Genomic DNA, 17,319 nt, shown 5'->3' with positions numbered 1-17,319 from the left:
AATATATTGCATATAACCTCATGTAAGTGGAAATGCTAATTGTAGATCTTACTTGAAATAAGTTGTGGAGCTGAAAAGACGTTAAGTTGATTAAATGGTCTTTTCTCTCTCAAAGCTTTGTGTTTGGTTCCCTGAGATTTTACTAAAAGCTGCCCTAACTTAAGTGACCTTTGCATTTTGAAGAGTAACAGAAATGAGGCAATTATTTTTCTCGTAATTGCTTTTGTATTATTTGTGGCTGATTGTTTTGTGGTAGGGTATTTTTTAATATACCATACTCCTAATTAAGATATCAGTGTAGGTAAGTATCTTTTCGTAGTGGGTTGTGGAAAATATTTTTCTTTCCTACAGTGAGTCAGAACAGTATTCAATGGCTTAATGCTAAAAATACTACTAATAATAATAATAATAAATGATAAATAAATCATATGGGATCTTAAAATTCAAAGTGTAATGGTAGGAACTTTTCAGTGTTGGGAACTCAAGGTTTTGTATCTTCTGACTCAGACATGTTACCTTGATAGTAGTAGAATAACCAGAGTCAAATCAAAGATGCTCCTAAAGTATTTGCTGTATATACTGTATGCAAACAGGCTTCTGAGTAGGAAGGGATCTGGCTGTTTAATTTCTTGGCATACTTGCTATAAAAACTACATTATTCTGAAAGTCATTGATTAGCATATGAGAAAAAAATATATATATATAAAAGTATTAAGTATCAAGAAACTTAATTCTTATATAAAACCAGGTTAATCAAAAAATATCAACATACTTTTTCAGAAAATTATATTAGTCAATCAGCTTTTATTGGACAGAATTTCTTGGTGGAACATTGAAGCTCCCAAGCTTCTGTTGTTGAAGACTGAGTTGCTGTTTTTTTTTTTCTATTTTGATGTAAACAAGTACCAAAAAGAAGGAAGAAAAGAAAAATTAATCTCTGTGTTGAAATTACCAGACCATAGGGATGAGGAGATGACCATGCATGGGTAGATCCTTTAGCCTGGTGCGCAAGATGTGACAGCAATTTTGAGACCAAGCTCAGATGTCATCTAGCACTTCTGGTCAAGCCCTATGCCTTCACTAGTCCTGGTCTCACTTTGGGTGCAAGAATTACATTGTCTTCACATTTTTCTGCATTATGATGTTGTTGGTCATATGATTTGTGTGAATGATGAGAAAATGTGACAAGAGAGGGACAAAAGAGATGTAGAGGAATGCATGATGAAGACGATAGTCAGGCTGGAACATTCTTGTCTAATTTCAACAGTTGCACATCCATGTGAATGTGATAATTTTGTCTGCTGGTGGTAGAGAGACATTTGAAAAGGTTCAGTCAGGAGGACATATAGGCAATTGATCTTTCTCCAAAGAATCTTTTAGGTTTCTGGATATCCTCTCCATTGTTGAGGTCTGTCTTTCAAAACAAAAGCAACGAGCAAAACAGCCCACCTCTTCATTATTTTGAATTTGATAAGGGTTCTTTCCTCTTGTATGCCAATCATTGTGTCAGCAAGTCTTTCTGCTTGGACTGATGCTGTCTTTCTGCCTTTTTTTCATACTTGTGCTACTTACATTCAGAGGTACAGAGTAGTGCAACATCTTAGTTCCAATGTCCAAATGCTGAACTCACAATTAGAGGAAGTCTTCTTTAACTGATAATTATTATTACATTCAAGGGGAAGAAAAGCAACTTGGAAATTATTTATCTTTTCTAAAAACAAAAAGTGTTGCATAAATATAATTATGAAGTCTCTCCATCTGGAAAGGGAAATAGTCAAGCAATAGAATCATAGAATGGCTTGCTCAGGGCCTCATCTAACCTGGTCTTGAACACCTCCATGGATGGGGCATCCACAGCTTCTCTGAGCAACCTATTCCACTAAAATTCCAATAAATTATAATGAATTTAGAACAACACTAGCATCTTATGCAAACAGCTAAACTTCCTCAACCCTTTAACCTTAGTAGAGCCCAAATCAGGCCTTTATGATGCCAGCTAAGATAAGATCTGTATTTAACTTTAATTCATCGTTTTCCTTGCTTTTTCTTTCCTTATTCTGTTCCTTATCATCATATCCTGTTCATGGTTTAGAAGCCAATTCATTCAGTGGTTATAAGCTTCTGTGTTTTTTTTCATTATCACAGAATTCATGAATATACATACTTCTTAAAATGGTGGTAGTTTTATAATCTTTCTTTCACTGCCTCCTAGCAAATTTACCAAGATTTTATTATGTTAAAAGAAATATGAGTTTTAAAAGACCTGTTGAGACATTATCATGGGGCAATAGAAAGGAAAAAGTTACAGGTGAGAAGTGAAAAGAAGTTTTTGTTTGTTTGTTTTGTTTTGTTTTGTTTTTTTGGTCTCATAAATCAGACCTGCATGCATTTTGAAGAACTGCATGGTTTCTTGTACAGTCAACAGTTTCACAGAGGTTATCTGCTTAACTAAAGATTACATACAGACATCTTCTGTTGATTTCATTGATCCAGTGTTTCTATTTATTTGAAGAAAAAGCAACCACAAGGGGAAGTTGAAGTGAAATGATCTTTTGGCTTCACCAAGACTAGAACTTAAATAACATATATTTATGCCAAAACAAAACAAAACGAAGTGTGGGATTTTTTGTTTTGTTTTGTTTTTAACAGGTTATTTGAGACTGAAATATTCAGAGGAAAGTCAGGAAGAATGGAGTTTAAACATTTATTTTTCTTGTGTTCTCATTATAATGTACTTCAGTACAAAAAACAAAACAAAAAAAAAAACAGTTATATTGTAAATAATGAAGAATTGTACTTGTTTACACTGAAAAGTAATTATAATCTTCTCATGGAAGACTTCTGTACAATTTTGTTACCTGTGTGGGTTCTTGCTGAAGGCAGTGGAAGCTGGGAAAGTGCTGTACATACAAATCTGGGAACCAAAACAAGAGCATTATTCTAGATATGAGCCAACACATTAGAATAATGCATCCATCTCCTTGCAAAGAAAATGTTACTGTTTACCTTGTGCTTCTTCCATTTCAGTTCAGTAGCTGAAAGGCCAAAATATTGCAGTTTCCCAAGAAAGTGCAAGAAAGTTCAGAAAGTGACCTATGTACTTCTTGTATGAGAATCCTCTGTCTAACTGGCAGTTTGCACTTTGGGTGGGAAGGTTGGCGTGAACTTAATCTAACTTCATAATCTTTTCAAGTTCCCATTTCATGAATTACAACCTGTTGTATGTGCTAATGGAAAAGGTAACTGCTGTCACTTCTGGGAAGGGAAATGCAGAAACTGTGGGGATTATTCTGTGAGCAGGGTCACAAAAAAAAATATTCTCCTTTTCCCAGTTCCCCATCTGTCTACCTGGCCAGTCAGGTTGCACATTACAATCCACAACGTGGCTCCTGCTATAAAGTAAGCTTATTAAAGCAATAATTGATGACATACACTGAAAAGAAGCAGAAAGATTTCCCAGTTTCTTACCATCCCGATTTCTTAGAGTGTTACCCTTACTACTCACTACTGACTGTAAGTAAGTAAGAGAAGTTGCAGTGCTGTTTGTAATCCCTTCTGCATCCCCAGGAGTGATGTTTTTTACTCTTGAAGAGCTGGTATAGCTGCATGACTAATGCAAGGTTCTTTTCACAGTACCGGGAAGAAATTTATTAAAATAAATCATTGACTTCAGTAGGACTTAGAGAAAATAAACAGTCCTAACACGGCAGTAGTGGATTGCTTAGTGCATTTGAAAGCCTGTATGAATACAACTGATGTTGCTATTGCCAAGATGCAGAAAACTTCTCAGAAACTGCATATCATAAAATGAAACATTTCTTTGAAATCGTAGTTCCAGGTTCCAAAAGGTCTATATGCTTAAAGTCTCTTGTCCAGAATATCCACATTACTGTAGTTTAACACAGTACACTTTCTTAAATTACAAATGGAAGGAATAGCAGAAGAATCAATTTATTTTTACACCTTTCCAAACAAATGAGCTGCTGAGTTGGCCAGGCAATTGATCACAGAACTTGTCATTTACAAGTTCTGAAGAATTAAAACACTGAGGGGACATTACAGTAATTAGATTTTGTTACAGAAAAACAACACCAATGAAACATGCATTAGTACTAATTCAAATAGATCAGAGACAGAAGTCTTTGGTATTATTTCTGGCATAGCAATTAGTTTAACTTTCTCTTTGAATGTGTAAAATCAGTGCTTTGTGGAGAATTACGGGAGGAATCTTGAATGATTCTGATACATGTATCTCTGCATTGTGATTTTGTGTGTGTGTCTGAGTGCACTTGTGGTAACCAGCAGTAGATAGCTTAAACCTGATAATCTCCATAGTAAACATGTACTTCCTCCCTTCCCTACATGAGCAAAAGAGATAACAATGGTGCTGTGGGGATAGGTTTCATCTTGTTTTGGCTTCTTTTCTTGTAAGTAACTTTGCCATGCAATACAGTTTGGAAAGACTGATTTTTTTTTTTTTGGTGATATTGAAAAACTAGGAAATTTATATTGCAGAAGTCATGGGTAAAACTACTACAGTGTACTGGGCAATTCATAACATGATATAATCAATCAGAAGGCAAAAGGAGCAGACAACCACAATTCATAAGCTCTTGTTAATGAAGTTTTTTTGATTGTTTGTTTGTTTTTAAGTTACTGAACATTCAATTAAACCATACTGAGTGAAGACACAGTACACTTTTCTACCTCCTTCTAATTTTTTTTTTCCAGAGCTTTACATATTATACTTGGTAGTGATACTCTTTGTTTCCAAACAAATGGTTCAGAGCCCCTCCTAGTTATAGCATCCTTGCTTCATATTGTTAAGTGTTATATTTTATCTTCCCCACACAAAACAGATCCCACTGAGTACAAGCTGTGAAACAGTTATGTCTCTGTATCCACTGTACCTGTAAGTCTGCCACCAATGTCTGCTGGCAAAGGACCCCCCTGCTGCTGAGGACAGTCGGAAGCCAAGAGTGGCCCCAGCCCAGTGTGGTGGGACCAGCTCACTATACTTTGCTCAGGTCCTTCATTTCACTGTGTTATAATTTCACTGAATCAAACTGTGTTGAGGTTTTGTTCTCAGTTCATATTGAAGGCTGATCTTGAACAGTAATGAATAGATCTGACCAATTAAGATAGTTTCAAGTGAAACTGCATTTTAGTCACCTGGTAAAAAAAAAAAAAAAATGGGTAAAAGTTCGCTTTTTTCTTTTTTTTTCCTTTTTTTTTTTTTTTCCAAGAGGCTAAATGTTTTTGACACTATTTGTGCTTACTGATTGTCATTTCTTCCTATTCTTCTCCATATATTTTCACTTTCCATCCAACCATACACAGTTTTTGTCAAATACAAAATGTAGAACAGAAACAAGGACAAAGCTTGTCAAAAGGGGTATGGAGAATGGGGGTGGGGTGTAGAGAGCAGAAGGAAATATAATTGCTGAGAAGGGAAAGAAAAACTGACACCGATCCCCCCAAACCAGAAGATTTTCTGTTTTCACAAGCGAACTTTCAGTTCTTCAAAGATCTGATGGGATTAACACTATTCTGGCATATTGCCTAGGTTTCAACACAGTCTACACCTCTCACTGTAGGAAATTCATAATTTTGGGGGGATGTTTTAATTTTGAAGTAGTAGGTATTTTCATGTATTTTACAGGTGTTCACTTCCCCATTCCAGAAAAAAAAAAAAAAAAATATAGTATGAAATACCATAGTATGAACCATATTACTATATAGTAGGAAGGAGCTGAATGACCACTCTTTAAAGGCATTTTACAGTGAAAATTTACCTAGAGTGAAAATTTTAGATTATATAACCATAGCAATGTAATAATAACAAAATATTCAATAACAAAGTATAATAACAAAATATTCAGTTTCTCTAACACTACAGGAAGATGTGCTACAATATCTGCACAGCCAATCAGCAGTACTACAAGCCTCAGACCAGGAAACTCTTTAAAGTACAGTATGTGTGAACATTGCAACTGAGACTTTCTCATTGCTGCTGTTTCTTTTTTATTTCTCTATGCTCATAGGACAGCAAAACAGATGTGAAGTCACTCATGGCGAAATTTAACGCGGGTAACAACCCCTCAGAGGACGTTTCTGGTAACAGTCGACCCTTCAAAATTGCAGGACAACCTCTCCATTCAGGATTACAGACAAGGAAAGCAGCACTTGAGAAATTTGCAAGTCAAGGAAATGCAACTACTCCTTCAGGACCCAGTACCTTTCACAAACCTGTTCATCCTAAGACTGCTCTGGGGGTCAAGCCTTCAGCTGATGATAAGACAGAAAAGGATCCAAAGCCCCCATATTTGAAACCAGTGGCACAAAGGTTTGGGGTTCAGCTTCAGGCAACTAATAGGGACAACGATGGAAAAACTGGATGCACTAAACCCACTACCAAAACCAGTGACTTGGCAAAAGAAGAGCCAAAGCCTCTGTATCCAAAACCTGCAGGCAACAAGCCTCTTAGCACTGCTCCTCATGAGAAAGAAAAAAGACCTCTGGGAACAAAACCAAATTCAAATTTTGCACCACAGGAGAGTGAGGCAAAACCAGTATTTTCAAAAGTAGCTGGAGTTAAGGAAAAGTTCATGTCCGCATCACAAGAAAATGAGCCCAGGCCTCCTTCTTCTAAACCAGCTCTTGCACAGAAACCTTCTCTAAACCATGAGGTCTCCCACAGCGAAGACACTTCAAGTAAAAATGCGCTTCTGCATAAAGGAGTAGCAGGCCCTAGACCAAAAATACATTCTTTTAAAGCTGCAAAGGAAACAGATGAAAATAGTAACTGTGCTGCAGAAACTGCAAGCAGTCATTTTGCTAACATGGCTCTGAAACCTACTGGCCACTGGTCCAGCTCATCGCAAGGCACCGCCAAAAACGTGGATGAAAAGACTGAAGAAAAGGGGGTGAGTGCTGCCAGGAACATCTTTCTCAACAAAGTCAGCCAGGAAGAATCTGGTTCATCTCCTCCCAAGTTCCGTAAGATGAGCACAGTGTTTGCTGCAGGAAAGTCACTGGGTGGGTCAGAAGAAAAGGAGGATGGGGACAAGAGCTCAGGAGCCCCAAAAAGGAAAGCCTTGCCCCCACTGTTCAAGCTGGGCCAGCCCCCGCAGAAACCCTGCCGACCACCCAGCGTGGACCTGGAAAAGTTCCAGAAGAGCATCCCAAAAGACAGTGAGTGCTCTCTGTTCTTGCTTTCATGAGTATTTCTTTTTAACCCATTTAGCACTTTATTTATTTCATTTGGAATCCTCCATTCTGTTCAGAAATAACACAAGACCTGTGCATCGGACATCTCTTCTGTACAGGGCAGAAATTAAAATTATATTTCTTCTCCCTCAGCAGCAGAGAGTGTAAGAGGGATGTTTTCTGTGTTGGGTTCATTTGTTTTTTGAAACTGTTAAGTATTTATTACTTGTAGCAGAGAATTTAAGTATTTTTCTCAACAGACATTTCAGTCCTGACTTCCTATAAATGAGGTGTTGATGTTCAGTGTCCTGTTGTCTTATGAACTTCCTGGGCACAGTCTGATGGCTATCAAAATGATAGTAAACCTGTAGTAACCACACCTTTTTTTTTTTCTTTTTCTTTTTTTTTTTGCCTTTCACAATGACTAACTACAAGTCCTTATAAGCTGCTGTATTTTATAGTATGTTCAGAAAGTTAGAACACTATGCTATTAGAGAATGAAGGGTTCCCAGGTAGAGCTGCATGGATTTCATACCCAGATCTGAAACCAGACTCTATAAGCATCTTCTGCACTTCATGTTTTCTGTTACATTTGTGTGATTTCAATTGCATGGAAGTTTGTAGCACCTGAGGCTCTGCCTCACTGTCCTTATGAAGAAGTAAGCCACTCAACTTTCTGCTGGTTGTAGTCCAGGCATGAATATTAAGGTTTTCAGTAAAACCTGAAGTGGTTTTGCATGTGATGGGAACAAAAAAAATAAAAATAAATAGAATTTCTGTGACTCTACTCACACAAAAAGTTCTACTTCAGCAGGTTCCTTTCACCCCATAGGAAAGTTGCCACAAATATAACCTGTTTCTGAGGTATTCAAAATATGTCCTTGAAAATCTGAGGTTATTAGATAAAAATATAGTTTCCTAAAGTTAGACCCAGAAATCCCTCCTTAAAGGAGAGATGAGTTTTTCAGATGTTCTGTGTGTCCTTATATTACCTGTTAAAACATTTGGGTCACAATTTTCCCCCAGCACATTTTAGGCACTGTTTGATAATTTTAAAAAGCTAAAATCAGCTACTGTTACCTCCAGCTGGAGTAGGGCAATGCCAATTGTCATGTTTCTATTACAATTTTTAGGATACATGAAGGAAGCTTTCTGTTTTTTCTTATAATGCCAGGCACTGAGAACTATGATTGCATAGGAAACTGATCGTATTTTACAATCAAAGGTTTAAGGTGTATGGGTCCAGGTGAATGCAATGGTTTTGGGAGAAGCAATGTATTTTTCTGTTACATTTTTATTATTATTCATTTATTTCTGGGTTTTTCTTAGTACACTGTTACCTGCACAGAGATTAGGAAACAAAGTGTATATCCAGTCCTCACATATATATTTTTTTGGCTCAAGACATTTAACTAGTTAGGTCCTGAAACAATTTGTGTCATGTATCACACACAGCTAAGTAGTTTCTGATAGTGATAGTTTCTGATAGCATTTCACGGTACCTACGTTAGTCTGCCTTAAGCATCTCTCTTAGATTAATTAAACTGATCAAACTCAAATTTCCAATATAGTGAGTGGGAAAGGGAGAAGCCCAATGATGTGTTTCAAGGCATTTAAGTTAGATGCCTGATAGAGCTGAGAATAGATGCTCTACAATACTCCACCCTGTGCATGTGCATTGCATCAGGTACAGTTATGTAGTTTACTTGATAAAAAATTTGTCCTTGTGTCTTCTGTACTTAGAATGCAGCACTGCTTGTGTTTCAGCAGTTTTGTAATGCACATAAGAGTAGGCTTCCTGAGACAAAAGACGTTACAAGGTGTTATGACCGGATGAAAAGGCTCAGAGCTGAGTTTCTGTGAAGACAAAATGTCACGCCAAAAGCAGAGTGTGAGTGGAACTACATACTCTATTACTATTTTCTCCTACTCAGAAATGAGGAGCATATCAATAACATAAAATGTACTGTCTTGTCAGGTTTATATTCCATTTTTCCTCTCTCTCTCTACATATAAGGAATTGTTCTCACAAATGTATCAACAGGGCCAGATCCTTGAATGGCATAAATTTGTTTCTCTCTTTTAAAAGAGGCATGCCAATTTATAACAAATTGAGTAGTCATCCCTTCTTCACAAAGCACTGTTCATGACTGTCCTTACTCTAGTGCCCGGAAAAGGTTCAAAATGGAAAGACAGCATTTTCAGCAAAGTACAACAGCAAATGTTTTGATTAAACAAAAGCAATATGAGCTTTGCTAATTAGAACATTGAGAAACTGTCCAGGGCTGAACCGCTCAAAAGCGCAATTATTTCAAAAGATATTTGTTAATTTTATTTTAAGTAATTAATGGAGGAATTATCTTTTTATCTTATTGTTCAACTATTATTATTATTAATAATAATAATAATTTTCTGCTGCCCATGCAGGTGTAGTCACAATATATTTTTCACTCTCTTTTTAAAATTGAAGGTTATAAATATTTATTCCACACATTCAAAATGAACTTGCTGTGTGAACAGGGCTATAAGGTTAATACCAGCATTTCTGTTGAAAGGAGAATCTCCAGTTGCCACTTACCAGTACTAGGACAGCCACCAGCCTGGGTGAGTTGCAATGGGGAGAGGGACAAAACATGGAGCTACCCAACATGGTGGCACAGCTTGTTCTCCAAATATGTTAAAAGATACACACCCAACATAATACACATGCAACTAAACAGAACTGAGTGGTCAGCAATGGTCTTCTCTACTTCACACTCTGAGTCAGGGCAAGAATGAAAGATTTCGAAACCACTTCAATATGAAGCTGTTCATACTGGAGTTGAGCGTTAGCTTTTCCCTGAAGAGTTGGTATATAGACCTGGATGTTATGCTTGGCTTTAAGTAATGAAGCTTGTTTCTTTGTGGCCAAAACTTTATGTAGAACAGTTTTGGTGGCAAGACCATATGTTCTAGCCTAAATCTGAACATCCATGTTTTCAACTCGACAAGGTTATTCAACACTGCTGGGTTTCTTGGAACATTAAACTCGAATGACAACACATACCTGCTTTGGAAAGGCAGTTAAACTGAATGGCTTTCTATCTTTCTTTTCTTTTCTTTTCTTTTTTTTTTTTTTTTTTTCTTTAACTGTCATTTCAAGAGTGAAAGTCATGCCAGGGAGATGACACCCCCACAGCACAAATTCTTCCTGCTCATTACTTTGTCCTGATAAACAGCAGCTTGCTGTAGTTGCTTTATTTTCTGCTGTGATTCAGGGCCTGAGTACAAAGAACAAGCAAATGGAGAAGGTTTTCCCATCCAACAACATGGGATGATGGATCTTTTGGTTGTTGTGGTGGTGGTTTTGTTTTGTTTGTTCTGTACTAGGGTCAAAATTAAGCTTTGTGGTGTCCTTTGTGAAGAGAAGATCTTCACACATGGCAGTTGATATAATTGTGTTAGGGACATGTGTCTGTGGTGCAGGAAACCTTGCATTGCCTGACTGGAACACAGAGTTTGATGCTGGAAAAACCTTAGGTACTACAGGCTGAAGTGCTCACTAATGCAGCAGCCTTATTCTTGTGTAAGGGAAGATTTAAACTGTCCTGTGTAAATACTAAGGTTTGCTTTGTTTTTGATTAGAAATGTTTATCTCATCCTGGGAAACTTTTCCTGATAACACCCCTGAAGATACAAGTGTGTTGCTGAGGAAATGTTGACTATCAGTTTGTTGCTGTATTCCAGTGAAGACAGGTGTTAATGAATTCCTGTCTCAGCCTGTGAATACATGGCATCATGTTAAATGTTACCTTTCCTATGAGAACAGCAACAGGACACGAGGGAACGGCATGGAGCTGGGACCGGGAAGGGTCAGGCTTCATGTTAGGGAAAGGTTCTGCACCCAAAGGGTGGTCGGGCACTGGGACAGGCTCCCTAGGGCAGTGGGCACAGCACCGAGCTGCTGAAGTTCAAGAAGTGTTTGGACAATGCTCTCAGACATATGGTTTGGGTTTTGGGTGATCCTGTGTGGAGCCAGGAGTTGGATTCAATGACCCTGTGAGTCCCTTCTAACTTGGAATATTCTGTGGTTCTATGATTCTGAATTCTTATGTGATGTCCCTCTAAAGCTATTCTCCTGAGCGTAGATAATACTTACATCAACTTGAAATCAGTGGGCTGCATGTGCTTTCTAGATTCAGAAGATAATACTAATGATAACATTAATAACCAATACCCAAAGTTCAAACAGGGCTTTGTTAGGGAAAAAAAATATATAATTAAAAAATAAAAAAAGAAAAAAGAGAGAAAGTAATTTTGCTGACACCTTTCCATGTGAGGCCACAACCACACTATTGCTTTCACAGAACTGCACCTGGGCTGACTTCAGTGTACTTGTGTGGGTACAGATGGCCAGCCACACAAAGTCCGTTGAAGGCTCAGTGTCCCCAGTGCTCTGAATTCTTCTAAGGAGATTTCAAGCCATGGTGGGAGAAAGGAAAGGAAAGTGTACTGAATCAAGGAGGAAAGAATACATGCAAAACAATTCTCACAGTTTATGGTTTAGGTTGTAGTAGTGGCTGCAATCCCTTTTGAGGTTCTGTCCCAATATATGTTGTGTACCCTGATGGTGACATGGCTATTTGAGTTGGATAAGACATCAAAAGAGAATAGAGGAATTAAAATTGGAAGTGTGAAGTACAACAAAAATAGCACAGCACTGTTGGCAAAGTAATTAACGAACAAGCACTGCTTCCGCAGACAGTTAGCGTTTAACTGTTTTTGCAAAGCCCCTTATAACCAACCAATTGTTGCCCTTATTTTATGGCAAGATGAAAAAAAAAAAAAAAAAAAAAAAAAAACTTCCAATGTTATAAAGAATAGGGGATTTTTTTATCACAGGATGTCACTGCTGTTTACAGTAGAATCAGTACTTAAAAGGTCAATGGAGGTTTTTCTTCCTTTACTTCAGTGCTAGATTGGATAAAGTTACACAACAGCTCAGTCATAAGGTGTATGGGGATAAAATGAATTGTAATTTGAGATAAATAATCTGTTCAGATGGTACTAAAACTAGGTGATATCAAACAATGCAGCTTTGGATGGAGTAGTAGTAGTGACGTGTAATGATGTGATGCCTCTGTTTGCACATGGGAACTATAGCATGTCATAACACCTTGTACAACTCAGGGAAGTGTCAAAAGATCAGAATCTCATGATAATTATGTGCAAGTTAATGTCTGGGTTTTGATATACCTAGTTAAAATGTTGAATTCTGAACTATACCAAAAATATTTACTAACGTAAGAATATACACAGGATGTTAAGACCTTCAAGACCTTTTCCCTAGTCTTTTCTTAGATTTCATATTGTTAACGTCTACTGTTATTGATCCATCATAGATTTACCTGAAAACTATGGAAGTGAACTTGAAATTATGATCATACAGGTCTGCCATTAATGTAACTTTGCTAGATCTGCTTGGAATAAAAAATAATAATAATTAAAAAAAAAAAAAATCTACAAAATTTGGACTACTAGTTGCATGTAGTTTATAGTGGAAACTAAGTTAAAAACACTCCAGCTTTCCTCTAAGGACATTTTCTCTTGCTGTCTCTGTAAATGCAAAGAATTCTTTCAGCAGCATTTAACTGAAATATATTAAATGGCCAAGAAACAGAAGAATCAATTTTTGAAGTTCATAGATCATGGATCTTCACCTAAATGTCTCACTTTTTGTTTGTGACACTTTATGTGGTATACTCATTACCTTTCATATGATTAGACTGTGGTAAATTAACAGTAAGATATAGACAGTATATATCATAGTATGAATGACAAGCATATAATTATGTTTTTCTCATGTATGCACTTAAAGTTTATGTATGCATTCTGGAGTCATTTCTGCAGTTAACTGTGCTAAATCTTATAGAATCAGTTATAATCTATAATTATTCCTGAGCTGAGACTTCAGTATCTAAGATGCATAATTTAAGATTCTGAGGATAAACCAATGCAGCTATTGATTCTGTTGAGGAAACGTAATGATCACTTAATAACAATTCCAAATACACGTTAACAGTATGATTCAAATTGGTTTTAAGTCATTTCTGTTTTGAATCAAAGTATATACCTAATATATACTCTGAATTGGTGTGGAAATTGCTAAGGACTGAATGAAACTAAATGATGCATTGTGATGAATTAGAATCCAGTGTCCACCCTCAAACAGGGTCAGTGCTGGGTGAGCTCAACACAATGCCTTTAGGATTATACCACATACAGAAAAAAAGAGTCTTTATGAAAGAGTATTCAGAATACCACTTATAAAGGACAACTGCTAAGGAAACAAGAAAAAGACAGATAGAATGTCTTTTATCATAGAAAGTGTCAAAGAAAATGGAAACTGATAGGCAGAAAAACAGTAAAACCAATGGAACTAAGCAATTCTCTTTAAGTTATGGTTTTTTTTTTTTTTTTCAGTTTTGAAATCTTTTTGTTTCCTAGACCTATTTGGTTCACATGAGAAAACACTTTTGATGAACCTTCATCATTTGGTTGCATTATGTAGGTAATGGTAGACAAGTTACTATGCTGTAACAAAGTCAGGAGTATTCTGAAACATGGCTGTATCCCAGAAAAGCATGAGAATATAAAATATGTTAACAATTTTAAGTGATAGAATGATATGAACTGGCTGGAAGTTCCCTCACTTATTAAGTTGGTATGTATTTTGCTCAAAATCTACTTTACAACTAATAATAACAATTAAGTGTATCTAAAATATCACATTAATTCATAGGCAGCTTTATGGTAAAACTGGAAATAGAGACTTTTTTTTTTCCCAGATATACAAAAATATGCATGTGATCATGAAGCTTTGGACATGTCTCTGAAACAATTATTGGAAAATGTGTTTTGAAGCGTAAAGTTCTCACATCTAGCTAGACCTAAACAACTGTTTTGTATTCCATTTACAAGAACATTTGGCATATACTTCTCATATCTTTGAACTCTGACATGTTCTGAAGTTTGTCTTTGGGCTGGAAAGTCTTAATTTCACTGTATTGTTTTATTATTTCCCTGGACATTTGCAGATGTAAGCATATGTAGTATGTTCCATTCTATCCTGTATCCATTCTAGACCTGTTTTGGTTGACATGAAGAAATGTTTTCTACGAACCTTCATCATTTGATCATATTATGTAAGTCACAGTGCACAACTTAATCATAACTTAACTTTATCATAAAAGTTTGATTTTCTGCGCCACTGACCACTTCTGAGCTTTGAGTTAAGTTTTTCAGAACAACTTTCTCAAAAGCACAGAATACGTTTCCTAGTTCCATCGTAGAGAAATATTTGGTTGTACATGGCACAGGGCTGATTAGTATTATTTCTCTTTTCTTTTTTTTTTTTTTTTTTTTTTTGGAATATTGGTTGTAGCACTCAGAGGGAGAATTGGGGTCAAATATGCTTTTCTACAAGCTTTTATTATAAAATATATATATATATATATATATATATATATCAGCCATAAAGCAGTTAGCAAGCTACATGCTGTTGTGAGAGTACTTAACAGCGGTTGATATGGATTTTATTAAATACCCAGTTTTAAAAGTGTTTTGGATTATCTAAGTATCCTTCTACATATGAAAAAAAAAAAAAGAAAAAAAAAAAAGAAAAAAAAAAGTGTAGTGTGTGTCTTTTTTTTTCCCCTTCCATGAGAAATATCTTAATTAGGAAATAGCGTTTAACTTTGGCTAAAATTTGGTCTCTGTAAGGAACAGGAATTGAGTAGTTTTTTTGTGTACATGTGAAAAAGTTTTTGGTAATGTCTACAGTTATTCTTCTGAGCAATAATTTGTTCCATCTTGCCTGTCTACCACACTTCTAAATTCCCCCAATGGTGAAGTCACTGATAGGATGATGAACTGAACAGGATGAACTGAATCTTAGTCCAAGCCCAATGTAAGGCCACGCAGACAAGAAGCACCTGTTACTTCAAGCAGCTGCTTAAGATGAAAGCAGCTGTTAATGTTTAAGGTGAGTGATAGATTCTGCAGTCCAGTTCTGCCAAATGGTATACTCCAGAATATCAGTGTCGCAGAAAAGCACATAGATCTCCTACTTTCTCTCAGATATTGCCAGGTTGGAGGCTTCACAAACTGATGTCTGGCATAGGGGACTATATCTGACTAATAGCGATTCTATAGCTTCATTTGAAAATGTCCATCATTATATATTAATCCAGCAATGGATTAACCTCGGCTAGCTGCCAGGTGCCCACCCAGATGCTCTCTCAACCTCAGCAGAACAAGGGGAGAAAATGAGACGGAAGAGTTTATGGACTAAGATAATAGCAATTAGATTGCTCACCAGTTACTGTCACAAGCAAAACAGATTCAGCATGAGGAAGATTAATTGAATTTACTGCCAATTAAAAATAGTGTAGGATAGTAAGAAAAAAAAAAAAAAAAAAAAAAAAAAAAAAGCTAAAAACCTTTTCCAACCAACTTTCTTTCCAGGCTCAACTTCATTCCTGACTCTCCTACCTCCTCTCCACCCTGGACAGTGCAGGGGGATTGGGAATGGGAAATGGGGAATCAAAACTGCAGTCAGTCCCTGATGCTTTGTTTCCACCACTCCCTCACGGTCCCTCTCTGCCCCTGCTCCCCGTGGGGTCCCTCCCAAGGGATGCCATCCTTCCCGAACTGAGCCTGTGGGGGCTGCCCACAGGCAGCAGCTCTCCAAGCACTGCTCCCACACGGCTCTGTACCACGGGGTCCATCCATGCCCCAGGAGCAAACTGCTCCAGCAGTGCCGCTCCCACGGGTGGGTGGCAGCTCCCCCCAGACCCCCTGCTCCTGTGTGGGCTCCTCTCCATGGGCTACAGCTCCAGCTGCAGCTCCGGCTCCTTCAGGGGCTCTCCATGGGCCACAGCATAGATACTTGTTCCAACGTAGTGTTCCATGGACTGTAGGAGAACAGACTGCTCCACCATGGTCTTCTCCATATGGGCTGCAAGAGGACCTTCTCCCCTCTTTTTTCATAGACATTGGTGTCAGATGAGCTGTTTCTCTCACATTTTTCTTCATCCTCTCTCTCACTGCTGCTACACAATATTTTTTTACCCTTTCCTAAATATGTTATCATAGAGGTTACACAAGTATTGCTGATGGACTCAACTTTGGCCAGTGGTGGATTCCTTTCTGAGTTGGCTGGAATAGGTTGTCTTTGACACAGGATAGCTCCTAGACTCTTCTTAGAGAGGCTATACCTGTAGCCCCCACCAAAATGTTGTTATGTAAACAAAATACAAAGCTTTCTTTTTATTGTTTCATATTTGTCCTTCTAAAGGCACACAGAAAACTTTTTACTAAGACTATCAATTTTTACTGCCAAGCATTTTCTTTTTATTAAATATTCTCTCAAGATCACAGAGAAAAGAGAAAAGAAAGGAAAAAGAAATTTAATAGTTTTGTATTAAAAACAAGTCAAACAGAAGACTCAGATTTTACATTTTTATGATATACTTTTGCAAATCTACTTTGACTTTAAAAAACAACATGAACTTTTTTTCTTCTCAAATTTTCAGAAAAAGATCCTTTAGCATTTAATCAGATGAAGAATCATTGAATCATAGAATCATAGAATATCCTGAGTTGGAAGGGACCCTTAAGGATCATCAAGTCCAACTCTTGACACCGCACAGGTCTACCCAAAAATTCAGACCATGTGACTAAGTGCACAGTCCAATCTCTTCTTAAATTCAGACAGGCTCGGTGCAGTGACCACTTCCCTGGGGAGCCTGTTCCAGTGTGCAACCACCCTCTCTGTGAAGAACCCCCTCCTGATGTCAAGCCTAAATTTTCTCTGCCTCAGCTTAACCCCGTTCCCGCGGGTCCTGTCACTGGTGTTAATGGAGAATGTGACTGTCTACATTTAATGCAAAATTATATACAGCCTTTCATTAAAATTGGCATGAGATCTTTTCTTGAGTGATACAGGCTTACAAACATACATAGCTCATATTTTGAAAGATGGTTACTTCTCATGCTTCAAATCTTCCATCTCCAATTTGAGATATCTCTGGTATCTTACATTTTTGAAAGATAATTTTCATCAAGTTT

The 17,319-nt window shown here is 37.1% G+C and overlaps 1 protein-coding gene across 4 annotated transcripts in view; it reads left to right on the top strand.

Moving 5' to 3' along the window:
- FYB1 (FYN binding protein 1) overlaps positions 1-17,319 on the top strand; it is a 69,139-nt gene that overhangs the window by 17,185 nt on the left and 34,635 nt on the right. For all 4 annotated transcript variants that reach the window (XM_082784343.1, XM_082784340.1, XM_082784342.1 and 1 more), the window contains exon 2: positions 6,045-7,194. In XM_082784343.1, coding sequence (XP_082640469.1) covers positions 6,045-7,194 — 1,150 coding nt within the window. The remainder of the gene's footprint in view (positions 1-6,044; positions 7,195-17,319) is intronic.

The sequence above is a fragment of the Aythya marila genome, assembly GCF_965140915.1.
Source record: "Aythya marila genome assembly, chromosome: Z".
Lineage (NCBI taxonomy): Eukaryota > Metazoa > Chordata > Aves > Anseriformes > Anatidae > Aythya > Aythya marila.
This window is presented reverse-complemented; position numbering and strand designations above follow the sequence as displayed.